General features: G+C 34.7%; 2 protein-coding genes and 2 non-coding genes across 5 annotated transcripts; 1 reads left to right on the top strand and 3 right to left on the bottom strand.

The window, feature by feature from the left end:
- Positions 1-207: 207 nt before the first annotated feature.
- On the bottom strand, positions 208-279 carry trnae-cuc (transfer RNA glutamic acid (anticodon CUC)). Its single transcript has one exon. It is a non-coding gene; the product is annotated as a tRNA-Glu (tRNA).
- Positions 280-825: 546 nt separating this feature from the next.
- trnaw-cca (transfer RNA tryptophan (anticodon CCA)) lies at positions 826-897 on the top strand. Its single transcript has one exon. It is a non-coding gene; the product is annotated as a tRNA-Trp (tRNA).
- A 412-nt stretch (positions 898-1,309) lies between these two features.
- tpst1l (tyrosylprotein sulfotransferase 1, like) lies at positions 1,310-10,031 on the bottom strand. Of its 2 annotated transcripts, none has more exons than XM_051093755.1 (3): positions 9,764-10,031; positions 5,054-6,186; positions 1,310-2,239 (listed from the first exon to the last, which is right to left on the bottom strand). In XM_051093755.1, exons 2-3 carry the CDS (start codon positions 5,887-5,889, stop codon positions 2,020-2,022), a joined length of 1,056 nt encoding a protein of 351 aa, XP_050949712.1. In that variant the 5' UTR covers positions 5,890-6,186; positions 9,764-10,031; the 3' UTR covers positions 1,310-2,019. The 2 variants fall into 2 exon arrangements, with proteins under 2 accessions (XP_050949712.1, XP_050949713.1); XM_051093756.1 differs by lacking the exon at positions 9,764-10,031 and adding an exon at positions 8,828-9,713.
- A 265-nt stretch (positions 10,032-10,296) lies between these two features.
- On the bottom strand, positions 10,297-17,089 carry crcp (calcitonin gene-related peptide-receptor component protein). Its single transcript, XM_051092238.1, has 6 exons — positions 17,011-17,089; positions 16,180-16,216; positions 15,921-16,019; positions 15,681-15,775; positions 15,345-15,402; positions 10,297-10,978 (listed from the first exon to the last, which is right to left on the bottom strand). The coding sequence occupies exons 1-6, from the start codon at positions 17,016-17,018 to the stop codon at positions 10,841-10,843; spliced, it is 435 nt and encodes a 144-aa protein (XP_050948195.1). The 5' UTR covers positions 17,019-17,089; the 3' UTR covers positions 10,297-10,840.
- Positions 17,090-18,209: the final 1,120 nt, after the last annotated feature.

Below are 18,209 nucleotides of genomic sequence, written 5' to 3'. Positions count from 1 at the left end.
GCTGAATGGGCTAGTCGCGCTCTCTTCCGGATGTCATTGGCGTTTATGGTTATTGTATTATATGTGATATATGTGCTGTAGTACATTTGTATAGATTTTTGACAAATGTGGTCTAAATATAAAGTATGTATATTTTTAAATAATAGAAACAGGTGTATAAATATAACGAATGTGATATTGGAAGCACAAAAGTATGAAAACAGTATGTTCCCTGACCGGGAATCGAACCCGGGCCGCGGCGGTGAGAGCGCCGAATCCTAACCACTAGACCACCAGGGACATGTTGTACTATGAAAACACTAACAATCAAGTACATTTAGTATTGGCAAACAGTACTTAATTCTCAGATCAAATAGGATATTAAAACAAGACATGTTTTTACCGATTGGTACTTTTTTACTTATAAACCGTTAGGTTTTACCAACTAAAATAACACAGAAGTTAAATTATATACTTCAATGTACATTTCAGGAAACAGCAAGTGTATACGGAAGACTAAGTTACGTTAATAACCGTTATTACCGTTGTTTTTTTCGAGATTAAGAAATATGTTTTGCGATCCCAAGATACATTTTAATAAAATCCAAATGCATGGACTATGTAGAGCGAAGTATTGCACGTTGTGTCCTCGTAATCCTGTTATGCTAAGCTATCAGAAACGACACTGGCGAGCTCATTATCACTTCATATTCTGTGTGGTGACACTAAAGAATGTTTTAAGATCAGAATGTACCCCAAAACTGGAATGAACCATGACAATAGTAAACGTGATATACCGTAATAACCGTATAAACTAAATTGACCTTTCCAGTTTCGATACTATAAGACCTCGTGGCGCAACGGTAGCGCGTCTGACTCCAGATCAGAAGGTTGCGTGTTCAAATCACGTCGGGGTCAATGTGTTTTTTTTTTTTTTTTTTCCAACTCTGTTCAAAATATGTTTTGTGTTGTCATATGCACCTTATTTTTCCCGTAAGAGTGGGCGCGGCTATTTGTAACTTTAATGTGTCCGGTTTCAGGTGTCATTCGCTACCAGCTATTTTAAACTGTACAAACAGCTTGTTTTGCTGCTTGATATTGCAAGTGTGTCTTACTATGTTACTTTAATGTATCATCTTATTTGTAAACACACCGGTTTGTAGTGCAAACAGTTTTATCGTTTACTACACTGTTATTCTTCTCATAATGCACCTGGAAGTCTCGCACAATAACAGAAAACAATTTATTTCTGCGTTGAAAAATAAACTCATTCTGATTACAGCACCTATTAATCTGAGCATTTCACACATACGCACACACAGAGTTTCTTTAGAAATAACCAACGTTTAATAAATATGTTTTTTTCAGTAACAAAAGTGTGTGTTACAACAAGCTTTGCAATCTCATGCAATGAGACAGACTGATCCAAAGTTACTAAACTTTCACTGTGAAGGAATGTTGATGACTGAGATTTCATCCACGGCATATGGACCACATTTATGAAGTACGCAATTCATAAATTCACAATAAAAGGCCTAGAATGAAATAAGATTGTCTTTGAAAGCTCTGCTTTCAAACTTCCTGCAGTCAAGGAGAACAAACTAAAAAGTGGTAATACTGTGCAACTGTTGGCTTCCTCTTTCAACAAAGATAGTTTCCTGTGTAATAATCACTCATTATGACACATCTACAACAACATGCATGCACTGACATGTATAAAAATAAAAAGACAACGTACAGTCAGCTGACTGACATTATTAGCAACACCAAAGCATACAAATAACATAACATTTGAAGCAAATTTAATTGAAAAATGACTTTACAACACAACATTAAAACTAGGTTTTAGAACGCTGTATATCACGATATGAAACTGTTGCCACAAGCAACAATGGTCCTACATAAATTGTATTTCCTTTCCAACAAAACTGATTAAAGTGGCTCGGTTTTGTCAATACTACAAGTTGTTAATTCAAGTCTTTACGTGCTCATAAAACGCACTTTTATTGCTTTAAAGTATTCACAGGTTGAGTGGACGTTTCAATTTTGAATCGACCTCACTATTTTTGAGCTGTTCAGAAATAAAAGATCAGGCTTGTTGTAGTTTGGCGGGTTGGCTAGAGGGTCATAACCTAAGCGACTTAACATCGGTGCAATGCTGGCCATATCATTCACCACATCAGCAGGGATCTTGCCCACCCATTTAGACAGAGCCTCTGTATTCACCGGCTTGACTACTTGATCCGTTGACAGTTCCACCCTGGAGGAGAGACAGGAATAACAGAGACAATGAATAATCATAAATCTATCTAGAAACCCTGTAGTCAGGATAATGGCAGACAAGGCCTAAGTGCTTGTCTACGATATCACAAAATCAGATTATGCTGTGAAGTGACCACATCACAAATTGCAGTAAGAACTGACAATTAAAATCAATGTATTCCAGAGGGAGAAGTTTTAATGTCTACCACTGGTTTCATTATTACAGGACTGATGCAATTAGTGCTCACCAGGTCTTCGCAAATGCTTGCTGATCAAACAGACACCCTATTTACTTCTAATTTATTTGTTTTACCACTCGTATTACAGAGTAGTGGAATATTTACATAGACAGCACTAATCCAACTCTCAACAAGGAAATGTAAACCTGCATGTTTGATCCATTGTCTGCAAAAGGTGCACATGTAAAAGGAAATGGTGAATGAAAATTATTGACATTGGTTGGACTTTTATATTTTTTAGTCCTATCAGTACCGGATTAAAAAAAGTGCGAAGCGTCGCACAGGACATGAAGGGGGAAAAAAAACAAGATATCATTGTCATAAGAATTAGTTCTTGATTTTCTAGAATTCTGGTTACATGGTTCGAATTCGTTCCCTTGTTTTAAGACTACAATTTAACAACTTTGCAAGAGCTAGTGTGCAAATTGTGACTGATTTTGTGCATCTCAGAATTTTCTAGCCTCATATTATGATTGCATTCAGTCAGAGAGTATCAAATATGTTGGAGGTTTTGTGCCAGTTTTAGAACACGCATTGTTTTCATTCATCATGCATCTCCTAGCAACACAGCGCACATTTATGCATCAGTTTGTTGGGTTTGGAGCAACTTATAAGACTGGAATGTATGATCCTCTGTCATTTACTGTATGCCGCCCAGTTGTTCTCGGTAACCATTTACAAAGTCAGCAAGTGTATGAAGCCTAGTGCTTCAAAGGGAGACTTGCATCACTTAATATAACGTAAATGATGTCTCTTACTAAAATATCCAGTAGAAAACCCATGAAAGATTTAGATTATTTACGAAATCCACATTTTATACATATTTTGGACTATGGGGGGTGCCATTATTTTGAAATGGTTGCACTTAGTGAGCTACTGGCACTACCGGTTGCTATTTTTAAGGCAACACAACTAAAAAACTATACAAATATAAAATACTGTTATGACAACCACAGCTACTGAAAGAGCTTACAGATGGCGATGGATATAAGCGTATAAGTGCAACAATTTGACAATCTAAATAATGGCAATAAGTCCCTTGTTTGTCCTGAACAGTTAAACTGCCATTTTTTTGAGTATTTGAACATTGAAGACAACTGAGGGACTCAACTATTACATAAGGTTTAAATGCTCACTGATATGCATTAAGAGCTGGGGGTGAATTTGAAGATCAAGGTAAAATTAACTTATTTTTTCTTCTGGGAAACATGCAAGTATCTTCTGTAGCTTCTGCAGAGTAGTGCTAAATGAAAAAAATATGATATTTAGGCAAAATAACAGAAATGTACACATCTTCATTCTGTTCAAAAGTTTTCACCCCCTGACTCTTAATGCATCAGGTTTCCTTCTGAAGCATCAGTGAGCATTTGAACTTCCTGTAATAGTTGCATACGACTCCCTTAGTTGTCCTTAATGTGAATACAAAATCATACAGTCATTGTTGAAAAGGTTTCAAATACACAAAAATGCCGTAAAACCAAAGAATTTGTAGGTCCTGAAGGATTTTTCTGAAGAACAGTGGGCATTTTAACTGTTCAGGACAAACAAGGGACTCATGAACAACTATCACTAAAAAAACCCCACAGTATTAAGAATCAAGCGTATGTAAACTTTTGAATGAGGTAATTTTTTATAAATTAAATTATTTTATAAAAACTATTATTTTCTTTTGTGGACTACACTGCCCTCCAAAGGTTTGGAAACACCCCTGGCAAAGTGTGGTTTTGGACAATATCAGCATGAATCCTTATCATTTTTGGCACAAATACATTAAAATAACTCGACATTATCATTGAAGACTAGCATAATAATTTTCATTTTGATTACATAATAATGGCAATAAATACATGTCAAAGTCAGACATGCCCCTTTGCCAGCTGTGATGCCAGGTTACTGGTTTAAACTTGGCTTAGGTTTTTAAAAGATATTTGGGTCAGCACACCCTAATAGCTTCAACAATTGATTGCCAATTAAGTTTAGAATACAATGAATTTAGGTGCAGATTATGCAGAGCTGTAATAGCTGCTAATGGTGGATATTTTGATGAATTGAAAATTTAATTTTTTTCTATGAATAAACTGTTTATGTAATAAAATGTTGTCTTCGTAGTTTGTGTTGTCCCTTATCAGTGCAAAATTATCAAAAATTAAAAAGGATTCATGCCAATATTTTCCAAAACCCCACTTTTCTAGGGTGTTGTGTATATGGAAATGTCTTCTACGTAAAAAAGCTTATTCAGGTCAGTACTAAATAAACAACATGCATTTTGTATGATCCATTTTATTTTGGTAAAATAATTAACATTTTGCAGATTTTTGCAGATTCTGCAAAGTGTATGTAAACTTTTGACCTCAAAGTTGTGGGAAATAACTCTTAATTTGTGGTTACAATATAATTTTTTTTTCCTGTCTGTCATACACAGAGATCCATAACTCAAAACATATGTTTTATTTTTCGATTTATTTTGACAAAAAAGTAAGAATTTTAATATTGATTTTATCCAATACTATCAATGAAAGTGAATATGACAAAAAGTGTGACACCAAATCTCTCAACGCATAAAACTCACTCACTTTGACAGTGAAACTCCACCAGCTTTCCCAATAAGCTGTTCATGGTGCAGCACGGCGGTGTCCCACGGCAGATCCAGGAACTGAAGGAGCTTGCGCATCACCCGCTCAGGGTGCAGGACCAGCTGCTCGTAATGCACAGGCAAACAGTTTCCATCTGCTGCAGCCAGGCACTGGTCATACATCACCTCCACCGCTCGGTTCCACTTCACCAAACAGTCTCGGTAACTCGTCAAGTCAAATCCGGTGATAGTCACCTTGCGAGAAATCATAGAGTGTACAGTGGCCCTGCCATCGCGAAGCATGAGAATAAACTTCGCTTTAGGAAAGAGCTTGGAGAGGTAGGAGAGTGACTTCAGAGCAAAAGGGTCTTTATTGCAGAGCCTTGGAGCGGGCTCGCCGTGCCCCACTATGATCTCCAATAGGAAGGCACGAACAGCTGAATCCAGGACCTCGTCGGTGACACCAGCCTCGTCCAGACGGACCCGTTCACGTGCGGAGTGACTCCACGTGGCCTGCATGGCTAACAGCCGAGGGATGACGCGGGTCTCTTCTCCGCACCGAACTAGAGGGTGGGCGTCCAGCATAGCCCGCATCAGCGTGGTGCCGCTACGAGGGACTCCGCCAACGAAAATGAGAGGGGTTTCCTCATTGTACTCCTCAGGAAGTTGTAACGGGTCGCTTAGGTTTCGCCCAGCATGTAGATTTACCGCCCACCCATGTTGTGCAGCACGAGAACGAGCAGTTGGACATTCTATTGTGCTGAGGCCAAGGTAAAACACCGTGATGGAGCTGATGACCCCACAGACCAGAAGAACGTTGCACGTTTGTTTTCTCATGACTTATAGCTAGCGGAAAATGCGGTTTGTGGTTAAAATGAGGCCACAAAATAGGTTAAACAGACTTAGCAGAAAGAAGGGGGAAGGAAGGTCAAGAGGGATCTTGGAAAGACAGAGCGAATGCTTTCCAGAAAGGGTGAAAGAATGTTGAAAGGCAGCTTAGGTAAAGGTTTTTTGGGGGAGGGAAGGGATGGGCAGATTTTTTCCAGCCAGCAGCTCTTCAGGCCTTTGCTTGCAGATTCAATAAATTCAGACTTGGTAAGTCAAGCCTTAGGTTCTCTGTCAGCACCATTGTGCCTGTAAAAAGTGGAAGGAAAAATACTTTCAGAAACAGATTTTGCCAGGTCTGCTTCAGCATTGGCTACTGGGGTGCATCTCATGTTACATTAAATGTCACATCTAATACCATTACAGTACAACATTACCGTAACAGTATTAGACAATTAGAGTTTGCCAATTTGTGTGGCGTAACTCAAGAACTAAGCTTGAATTGCAAGTCAAAACACAAAGGAAAATGTCCTGTAAAATGTAACTGGAAAAACAATATATACACATATATACACACACACTGGATTCACGAGACGAGACAAGATTTTTAAACTTTTCTTAAGAAAACAGTCCTAATAGACATAGCTAAATCATTGTCAGTCAGGAATAAGATAGCGTGGGTGTTTGAATCGACATCTCGATATTTTAAGGATTAACAGTGCAGCTGTAATGTAAACACTGCAAAATGTTTTGCAAGGATAGTGTCACGAGATCTCGTCACATCCCTAATATACGTATACATACATACATACATACATATTATATATGTATACACACACACACACACACATAAATATATATATATATATATATATATGATTTGCGAACCCATATCGAAGTCCTGGTCTAAATAAATTGATTCACAATCCACACTCCGAGTCCTGATCTGAAATTCTGAACTTCGGAGCGGGTTTGCAAATCTTTTGCTTTAGATCGGAACTTCGGAGCATGGATCGCAAATCATTTGACTCAGATAAGGACTTCAGTGTACGTTCGCAAATCATTTCTTTTAGATCAGGATTTTGGAGTGATTTTGTAAATCTTTTTTCAGATTTGTATTTTTTTTGTAAACAGTAGAACTTTGCGTATCACAAATCTTTTGATTTAGATTGGTACTTCATAGTGGGTTTGTGAATCTTTTGCTTTAGATTGGAACTTCCGAGCACAGATCACGAATCATATGATTCAGATCAGGACTTCGGTGCAGGTTCGTGAATTGTTTGTTTCAGATCAGGATTTTGTGAATCTTTTTCAGATTTTTTTTTTTCTTAAACAGTAGAACTTTTAGTATCACAAATCTTTTGATTTAGATCAGGACTTCAAATTGCGTATCGCAAATCATTTGATTTGAATCATTCAATTCGCAAAATGACTCATAAACCCGTTCCAATCTGAACCAAATGATCTGCGATACCTAAAATTCTGATCTAAATCAAATGATTCACAGTACGCAATTTAAATGTTTCGAAACAGTGAATCATTGTTTTTCAAGACTTCAAACAGGGAACAATGTCTTCTATTTTAAACTTAAAAAAAAAAATAATAAAAAAATTACATAAATATAAATTTACAAAAAAAAAAAGAAAACTGCAAAAATAAAGTTTTCTATTGTTTAAGAAAAAGAAAAACAGATTTGCAAAATCGCTCCAAAATCCTGATCTGAAACAAATGATACTACTTTCTACTTTCATTCAGGTCAAAGTAGAATAATGTAGAACAGTGGATCTCAATCTCACCACAAGACACTATTCAACAATAATAATGACAGTGCTATGATTTCAAATTTTACGGACAGAAAGTATTAAAATAGTCTGAAATAGTTTTTATTTCAACTGAAATTAAAATAAGAAAAAAAAAAAAAAAAAAGTCAGTACAGATGTTGTTTATCCTGATTTTTAGTGGCTGATAAACTAATCAACCAGAACATCTAGTTTCCCCTTTGCATGCATAATCAGGTAGCTACATTTTGGTTAGACTTCCTACCTCAGTTTTTAGTGTCAGATTAACTTTAAACTTTGGCAAACATACACGTTAACACCTTTAAGCAACAACGCATCCTGCTGTGGCAAGTAGCTGTGGTTTTGAGATGCTCATAGGTGTTTTTGTGACACATGCACTGTGCAAAACTAACACCTGATGTTTTTGCACAAACTCGGGGTGGACTTTTAAATGTGTTTAATATTTCATTTTGAATATCCACCTTTATCTTCAACGTGGAAGTTATTTGACAAGATGTCCAGTTTATTAGCCTCTATATGAAAATAATGAGAAGAATATGCAGTACACTGCAAAAAATCTTATGTTACTTACTATTTTTGTCTTGTTTCCAGTCAAAAAAATATCGAAGAAATCTCAAACTGAGATGCATTTGCTAGATAAGCAAAATGATATTTAGTCTTGTTTCCCGGGGGGAAAAACTAAATTAGGTGCATTCTGCTTAAAACAAGTAAAATCCTCTTGATTTAAAAATATTTTACTGACCCCACTGGCAAATAATTTGACTTGTTTCCAGGAGGAAAAAACTAAATTAAGTGCATTTTGCTTAAAACAAGACTAAACATCTTACATAATTTTGCTTATATAGTAAATGCATCTTAATTTAAGAATTTTTTGATATTTTGACTAGAAACAAGACAAAAATACTAAGATAAGCCTTTTTTGCAGTGTAAACGGTAAACTGTTCGCCCCACAAACCTGGGTGCTTATAATTAACATAACACATTAAAATAACACGGTAAGACACGCCAATTTGCAATATCAAGCAGCAAAACAAGCTGTTTTGTACAGCTAAAAATAGCTGGACATGGATGAGACCAGAAGCCAGACCCATAAAATTTACAAAAGGCAGCGCCCACTTTTACAGTAAGAAAAAGGTGGATAAAGCCCTTACCTGAAGATGAATGGGTGTTTTTTTAATATAAATTACTAAACGTGTTAGTATGTGATGCTTATTTAGAATACTCCAACTAGATTAGCATACTAGGTTAAGAAATATGTTGCGAATTAGGCTTAAACTGTAATAATTTTAATAATGTGTATTAATCCCCCTAGTTAATAGTAAATAACTGTTTCTTAACAGGTTTCTATTGAACACTTTATCTGTCTTCCACTGGTCAAACAAAAAAATAGCCCCACCCCCAGACTCATGCCATTGGTTGAGCCAGCTGAATCTCATTAAATTAAACCTAATAATCTATATGTAACTTATCTGCATACTAATCAGGAATAGAAGATTTTTACATCTAAGTATATTTTCCTACTACTCTGGTTGCTGAATGGTGGTCTCCAACCTTCTAGAGACGTGTCTGAAAACGCATTGTACCTAGACAGCAAGTTTAGACCGCGATTTTGGGTATCACAACAGAGTTTGAACTCTCAAAATTCTAATAACATGCGTATTTGCGCTTGTGCAGAAAGAGGACGTTCTGTGACATCAGACCGCTGCCGTGTATTTTGTGGTAAACGTGCACGTACTGCAATAATGCAACAAGTCGACAGAGCTGTAACAGATACATTATAATACGTGGTTAGCTCGACGATCATCACCGTGTGTAGTTAAACCTGAACGCTTTTTTCAGTTCATATGCAAACGTTTGCATAAAAGTATGGCTGATGCATTAGCTTCGTGACACGAAGCCACGTTTGACACGGTTGCAAGAAAAATCGAGGTCTGAATCTACCTGAGATCAAAGTTATTAGCCAGCACGACTGGCGGCCTGCAACAAGGAAACAATATGAGTGAAACACACTCACGACACGTAAAAACCCAAAACAACTCTGTTAGTTTAAACAGTTGAGCAAGAAAACCAAGCGTGTGGTGTCTTACCGTACAGAAAGTACAACTCCTCGAATCCTACATTCTTCAGAATCACGTCTGTCTGATGAAATGCAGACCTGAAGATCGTTTACACGGGCTATGAAGGTCTGACTTTGAGAGTGAGAGTCTTGCACCACGAACACATTTCTCCTGAATCTTCAGTGCATACGTGCAGAATCAATGCATTTCGATTCCAGCAAAAAGCCGTAAATTACGAGCAGAGATCTTAAATTCATACCACAGTTACCACAGCGCTAAAGGGAACTCTCAAATTTCATTGGCTACGGTAAACGTCTATTGCCAATCACCTGGTTTTCATTGGTTTTCTCTTTATGACATGCATTGCTGTCATAAATTAAACTCATGCAGCATATATAATCGGTCTCTATTCTCCTCAGAATAACTGTCTGTGAAAATACATTTTTAATTAATAAAATCATGTTATGATAAACAAAGAATAACCTGAAACCTCAGTTTTCGTTTTGTGCAAGGCTGAAATATGAGAAGAGCGTCCATTTACAACGTTACAAATAAATTCACATTGAGCTACTTTATTGATAAAGTCTCGTAAACTTTATTTATTACAAGATCATAGTCATAGTACTGACTTCGCATATTCATAAGTTTGGTCAGTAGAGACAGTTTGACAAATGATAAATGCCCATAATTAACACCTTAACGACCAGGTTTACTTTGCTCAAGCTCTCCAAAATCGAACCTTAAAATGATCACTGATTATGCGGTAAGATCACGTGCCAAAATAAAGAGGAGCAATACAGGAAGGATGCCAAAGGGGAAGTGAGATCGTCTTGAATTCAAAACATTGTATCCTTCTCGTAAGCAAAGATCAATGCAACTCCTACAAATGGGTCTAAAAAGTCAACAAAACCATATATGGTATTTCTTTATTATGTGCTTGTACAATATATACATCAGGAAAAATAAATATATGTTTTAACACTTTTCTTAGACATCACTTAAGATGAAAAGCACTGTTAACAAATCTGAAGTCAAATAAAAAAAATGTTTTTTTAAAAATGAAAACACACACACACACAGATATAATTGGAGTTTCCAGGGCTGATGCTACTGGTCTGTCTCCATCTCAGGGTCAGCAGATGCTTCGCCTTCCTTCTGAGGGTCACCAGGCAGGACATCCGTGACTTTCTGTATAAGTTCATCGATCTGTTCTTCTGTCAGTCTTTCCTCACTCTCTTCTACCATCTGTAAGGTAAGTTCATGTATAGGTTATACATGCATCATCCAGCGCTGGCCATTCAGAAAACTATCCTTTTTCTCACCAATTTCTTCCACTAGCTTATTACAGGTGTGCAGATAAAGCCTGGGTCTTTAAGGTACCAAATTGATACATTTTTTCCTTATAATAATATTCTTAATATTCTATTATATACATTTTTTCTGTCAAGTATATATTTTGTTTATCTGAAAATATTTTCACATTTACTACTTTCATTTTGCACACTGTGTATTCTGGCTCAAGACAGTTCGGGTATGTCGAAAGACTCAACTTCAACAATCATTTCAAAATCATCCTACATGGCTGCAGAAGTTTCGACCCAGTCTTTGCAAAGTGAACATGCAAAGAAGATTAAACATAAAAAAGGTAAAACAGCGATATGGGACAATTTTGAAGTTGAGGGAGAAAATACGATCAGAGTTTTTCGACATACCCTAACTGTCTTGAGCCAGAATACACAGAGTTCAGGAAGAGCAAGACAAGATGAGCGTTTTGACATTAAAAGTATATAAATTGTATTATTTTTGTATTAATAACCGATCGTTTCACTAGATAAGACCCTTCATCCATTTCAAATCCTGAAATGTTTTCCTCAAAAACAATTTCTTTATGACTGAAGAAAGAAAGACATGAACATCTTGGATGACAAGCAGGTGAGTATATTATCTGCAATGTTGGGGAGTAACTAGTTGCATGTAACAAAATAAACATAATTGTAATTGGTTACAGAAAAAATGTGTAATTAAATTACAGTTACTTTGTTACTTTTGAAAATATTATTGATTACAAAGGGGGTTACATATGAATTTTTTCTCACACACCCATATTTTAATTGACTTCTTTCATAAATTGCATTGACTGCTCTAAAATGAGACACCAATGTTTCAGGAGTTTAGGACACAGACTAAGACACAAGCTTATTCGATAACTGTTTTATTTCCTATTTGGGTTTATGCATATAGTTTATTATATATAATATATACTTTATAAGATAAATTGTTTTTTCCAAGGCATTGTTAGATGCCTGTCTTTCCTATCATATCTATGCAAACATTTGCTTTCAAAACCAGTATCATAGCTATTAAACAATTTCTTGTTATGATTTTAAATCTGTATTCAACCTCAAAATGATCTCAATGTAAATAAGTGGTGTTAATTCTGAATTTGTGGTGGCTGTGCTTTAAATTAAATTATTACACGGCTCTATGGAAAGCTTCATTCTGATTGGTCAGTCATGACATTCCAAGGTATGTTATTCCCCAATAACAACTGGTAAAAGCTAATAACAAACTCATCCGTGCAACGTACATCGGCGCTATAGGCTTGATAGTTTTTCTTGTTGGAAGCTTTGCGTTTGGTTAGCTAATAAAATACTAAAACTCAATTCAATATTATGTGTACAATTTCTTTATTCCGACATCCTGGTATCGTGGACTCACTCTATTGTTTCATACAAACACAGCTGCTGCCATTTTGTTTTATAATAAGATTATAAACTAACAAACTAGTACTGTAAGTACTAGTACTAAATTATGTATGTGGTCAAATGTTGTGCAAAAAAAAAAAAAAAAAAAAAAAAACGGTATGACTGCACTGTATCCCATAAATGTCTGTCTAGTTTGAACATGGTGCTTACTAGCAACTGATTTCTTCATGGAAGCTTTGCATTCAAATATTTCAACTCAGATCAGTGTTTTGTGTCTAATTATTTACTTTTGTGGCAAGCAGCTGTGTAATAAGTGGGATAATGAAGTGGGATAAATAAAGATGTATATTATCCCTTATTATAATCTTAATTCAAGTGATAAAGGATTTTGAAAGTCAGGTTAAATTTAACTCTGCCTGATTTAAATGTTTCAAAATGATTTTTGAGCAGTTAAAAATATTAGAAATTTAGAAACGTAATCAAATGTAATAAGTTACATTACTTTAATAAAGCAACTACTTATTACATTTTTAATAGAGTAAATTGTAATCTGTAACTTATTACAGTTCCAAAGTAACCTTCCCAACACTGATTATCTGTACAATGTTGTTCTGGAAGTGAACTACTCCTTTAAAGTCTAATTTCTAACCAGCAATCTGAATTTGTTTTTTATGGTGCATTTTTTAATTATCATTCACATATAACATAACAAAGCTGCTGTAGGCCAAACTAGAATGTTGTAAGACACTGTTGCTCAGTGTCTATACATGTACCAATCTCTCAGATTGCATAAAGATATGAGTGTATTTTTGCTGAGAACATTACTTTGATAAAATAAGCTGACTGGCAAGATGTCACCATTACAAACAAGCTAGCAGAATGAAGAAATAACTGTGGAGAGAGTATTGTGGAGATTCCAAAAAGACAAAAGGTGGTTAACACCCATAATGAGATCATTGGTTGAAAATGATCTGAGCTGCAGAGATAGTTAGATGTTATGCCGACATTTTGGCTTTGTTGTCTAGACCAATAAAGTCTGGAACTTCTTGACCCAAGAGATTTCTTTGAGAAAAAGAAATTTTCTACATTATACACTACCATTTAAAGTGTTGGGGTTTGAATATTTAAAAATAAAAAAATATTACAAAATATAAAACCTTATTTTCTTGATGTATGTTTTTATAATTTATGTATTTTATGCTTACCAAAGCTGTAATTATTTATTCACAAATACAGTAAAAACAGTAATATTGAGATATACTATTTGAAATAACTATTTTCTATTTTAATATATTTCAAAGTACAATTTATTCCTGTAATATGCTAATTTATTGCTTAAGAAACAATATTATTAATGTTGAAAACAGTTTGTGCTGCTTAAAGGAGAACTCCTTTCATGTCTTTCTGTCTTCAGTTGTGAAGAAATTATGGTTTTTGAAGAAAGCATTTCAGGATTTTTCTCCATGTAATGGACTTCATTGGTGCCCCGATTTTGAACTTCCAAAATGTAGTTTAAATGCGGCTTCAAAGGGCTCTAAATGATCCCAGCCAATGAAGAAGGGTCTTATCTAGCGAAATGATCGGTCATTTTTTTTTTTTTTTTTCGTTAAATAAAATTTTTAAAACTTTTTAGGCACAAACGCTTGTGTAGCGCAGGCTCTGGGATGCGCGTTCACGATGCTACGTACTATTGATTCATGTCGAAAGGTCACGGAACTACAGACCCAGTGTTTACAAAGCGAACGCGCAAAGACTAAGAAAGTGCAAATAACTTTGTAAACGCTGTTTACAAACAAAAACGTACAACGATGTCCTCCTCTCAAGTTGTAGGAGAAAATAAGATAAGATAAATAAGAGTTTTTCGCCAAACTTAGTACACAGATGATGAGCTTACACGTGATTCATAGTAGTGATGGGAAGTTCGGATCATTTTACCGACTTGGACCTTTGAGTCTCGTTCAGCAAAATGAACGAATTTGTTTAGTTCATTTTAGCAAAATATAATTAAAACGTTACGTGTTACTTCCCTAACACATCTACTGCTTACACAAACTCTGATCACACTACAAACAAGACAAAACTATAATGCTATAAGAAACAGAAAAGATGAATTCATTGTTTACCTGGGTCTTTAGTCTATGATTAGCTCACCTCACCACTTATCTGACAAGTTTTCGGGTTTGAGTCGTTCGTTCATCACGTGACAGCCCCATAAGATGAACGAATGACTGGAAAAAACCGAAGACTCCAAACAGGTGAACTAATTCCAGTACAGAATCTAATAGGATGTTGCGCATGCGCGACTGAACAAATCACTCCCCAAAACGACTTGTTCTTCCTGAGTGACATTAAAGATTAAAGAACGACCCATTACTAATTCGTAGCATCGTGGATGCGCATCCTTGTGCTTTTGTGCTTAAAAAGTATACAAATAGTTATTTTCTGAAAAAAATGCATTTAAACTACATTTTGGAAGTTCAAAATCGGGGCACCAATGAAGTCCAATATATGGAGAAAAATCCCGAAATGCTTTCCTCAAAAAACATAATTTCTTCACGACTTAAGACAGAAAGACATGAACATCTTGGGTGACAAGGGAGTGAGTAAATTATTTTTAAATTGTTGTTCTGGAAGTGGAGTTCTCCTTTATTGTTTTTTGTGGAAACTGGGATACATTTTTTTCAGGATTCTTTGATAAACAGAGATTAAATTAACAATAGTTTTGTTACATTATAAATGTCTTTACTGTCACTTTTGATCAAGTTATGCATCATTACTGAATTTTAAAAGAATTACTGACCCAAACTCTTAAATGGCAGTATAACATTCTTAGTACTCTGTACAAAATGGACAAAGATGTAAACAAGAAGAAATTGTGTCAAAAAAAGGTATGAAAAGTGTTTCACCAGCTGGATTTCAACAGCAGTCTGAGGTCTGTGGTTAAGGAGCTGCAACTTCTCTGCTCTTTAAAGAGGAACAGAAAAAAAGAACCAGCAGTCTGTCAACTTTGGTCGAAGTCTAAAAACAGGTTGAATTAATACTAGACTCAACAACATCAGCAACATCACATGACACAAAACTTCACAATGATACATCTTGAACTAAGAATTACAAAGTGGTTGTAATACACTGTATTTTGTGTCATACTGTTTGTGACAGATCTACATTAGTGTTTTCCACAATAAAACAAGGCATTTCGGTGCAAAATAAGGAACAAAAAAAGAATGTTTTCTGTAACTCACTTAGTGAGCTTGTGAGGCAGCATAGCAGTGAGGAACTCCTTCACAGTGTCTGGATTCTGATGAGCACACGGCGTTTTGGAGAGGTACTTCAGGGTCTACTGAGGCAGAGACAGCAAATGTTAAAGGGCATGACTGAGCAACCCTGTCTGAAGGTTAGAAAGAAAAACAATCTTTCATAGACAGAAAAATTTACATCATCTTTGTTTAAAAGATGTTTCAAATCACATCAAAAACAAGCACCTCATACATGATGGTGTTGAGATTCTGCTGCCCGGCACTGTGCTTATTTTTAACCATCTCCTTTCTTTTTTCTTTTAGGTCTGTCAGCAACTGATAGACCTGGTGGAGCATAGAGCACTTGTATAGTCATGAATAAACTGAACAACAAAGGTTTTACTTGACATTTACAACAGGCATTTTTTGATAACACACACTTAGAATTGTATAACACACAAACAGATCCAAAATTAAGCTAAAAAGGTGCAAAATACATACTGACCTCAAAATTGCTTAGCATAGCAGCATTGGCATCTCTCCTTCAAAACAAAATGTTAAAAATTAGAATGAACTAAAACTGTATTTTAAAAGACACTATAATAGACCTGGCAACATTTTAGGCATTTGCAATTTGTGTGTGTCAGATCAATGGGAAGCCCAAAACGAAAGGCATTATCTGTATATTAAAAAAATGTTAATAAACAGTAATTATTTATTTGAATCTGTCACTATTTGGAGAGCTCATATGGTGACAGGAACCGGGCTGTTTTTGGTGGACACCATTTATCAAAGGGACCTTTAGTCAAGGTGTTACAACATTAATTTTAATAAATGAGAATATTAATATTCCTCCTTTTTAGTAGCTTGCAGTGTGTACTGCTTTCCAAGTCATATAACCAAACGTGCTTTACTTCCCTTTTATGTTTACTTCTTGTTTTAAATTTCCCAAATCTATCTCGATATTAAACAATTACGACCAACATGTATTCTGAAGATAATACATCATCTTTACACGCAAGATATCTTTCATCAACTGTTGGTAAGTACATATTGTTTTAAACAGATCCACTACTTAGATCAGCTCATCATCAATTTTATCTGAGCTTTATGGCTAAAACTACATCATATGTGTAATGTTAGGGTATCATCATCAAATAATTAATATGCAAGAGAAACCACGTGAGCCGCATATTCTCGTCATTTTATTGTACGTTAAACTTGGAAAATTGTCTTTTTAATAAGAACGCCCTTTTGGGACTATTTTCACCAAAAGATTATTATTATATGGTTTGAATTTGACTGTAAAAATATAAAGGTAAATTAGACCGCTTACACTTCCATTCTGCTTGCCTTGTTGGTTCGACTACTAACAACGGTCCGGTGAGAAAACGAAGCTGTCTGTTAAACGTTCCCACCCCGTTTTCATGTTCAAATTAGTTAGATATTCATGTAAATATTGTTGTTCACAAATATTTTATAAACAATTTTAAATAATATAGACGGGATGTTAATAAAGAATATAACTTTTATAAATCCCACAAAAAATCTGAAGATTTAAACCTATCAATAAATCACGATATTGAACGGTATTGTTGTGGATGTATTACTATATTAAAATACCGAATAAAATGTTAAATAAAAGCTTAAAAAGTTATATATCATTGCTACAGTATTATGAAAAAAAACAAACAAAAAAAAAAAAAAAAAAAACAAACAAACCATCAAACAGAAAACAATAATTTCAGATAGAAATTATCTATACTACAAAACTATGCTCCAAAAATACATAAATAAAAGGGAAGTACATGAGCTATTGTAACTTGAAAAATAGCCTTTGGCTAATTCTGGCAAGGCAAGGCAAGTTTATTTATATAGCACATTTCATACACAAATGTAATTCAAAGTGCTTTACATAAAAGGAAGTAGAATAATCATAAAAATAATCATAAAAACAATAATTCACAAAGAGGCAGTAAAATAATCATAAAAACAATAATCACAGCAATAAAACAAACAAAATAAAAATAAATAAAACTTTTAAAATGATTTAAAAATTGATTTAAAATAAAATTTAAGACAGTTAAAAATGGAAAAGGATTATACATAGTGCAAGCAGTTCAAAATTCTGCAAGTACAAAATTCTGGTGCATTTACAGAAATGTTTCATTGTTAATTAAATAAATAAATAAGAAAAAAGAGAAAAGGCTTTTACATTAACCACTTGTAATTATTAAACAGCTGTATATTTATTTATGTATTTATTGCTTTTAAATTTATACTTTTTTTCTATTTTTTTCCAAATATATTTTAAGACTAACTTTAAATCAAATCAAACATAAATTTAAAAATGAATTTTACCATGATATCAGCTAACAGAAATCATCGTTTTTTGTTTTTTTTTTAATTATTGAGTTCTTTATAAAATATTTGTGACATAAATGATTAATAGTTTCAAAGAAAATGTTACAAAACGAGCTACTGTAACTGCTCGGTTTAATAACAAAAGCACATAGCGCCATCCACCAGTCAAAA

This window comes from Labeo rohita, chromosome 21 (genome assembly GCF_022985175.1).
Source record: "Labeo rohita strain BAU-BD-2019 chromosome 21, IGBB_LRoh.1.0, whole genome shotgun sequence".
Classification (NCBI taxonomy): domain Eukaryota; kingdom Metazoa; phylum Chordata; class Actinopteri; order Cypriniformes; family Cyprinidae; genus Labeo; species Labeo rohita.
The sequence above is the reverse complement of the archived record's forward strand: the minus strand, read 5'-3'. Positions and strand labels throughout refer to the sequence as shown.

What these genes read in the sequence shown, in the direction of transcription:
- tpst1l (XM_051093755.1), bottom strand. Translation starts at nt 5,889, where the DNA reads ATGAGAAAACAAACGTGCAACGTTCTTCTGGTCTGTGGGGTCATCAGC. An exon ending in GGTGGAGTTTCACTGTCAAA is followed by an intron (nt 2,240 to 5,053) that starts GTGAGTGAGTTT and finishes TCTCTCCTCCAG; the next exon opens with GGTGGAACTGTCAACGGATC.
- crcp (XM_051092238.1), bottom strand. An exon ending in TCAACACCATCATGTATGAG is followed by an intron (nt 15,776 to 15,920) that starts GTGCTTGTTTTT and finishes CTGCCTCAGTAG; the next exon opens with ACCCTGAAGTACCTCTCCAA. An exon ending in CTGCCTCACAAGCTCACTAA is followed by an intron (nt 15,403 to 15,680) that starts GTGAGTTACAGA and finishes TCCTCTTTAAAG; the next exon opens with AGCAGAGAAGTTGCAGCTCC.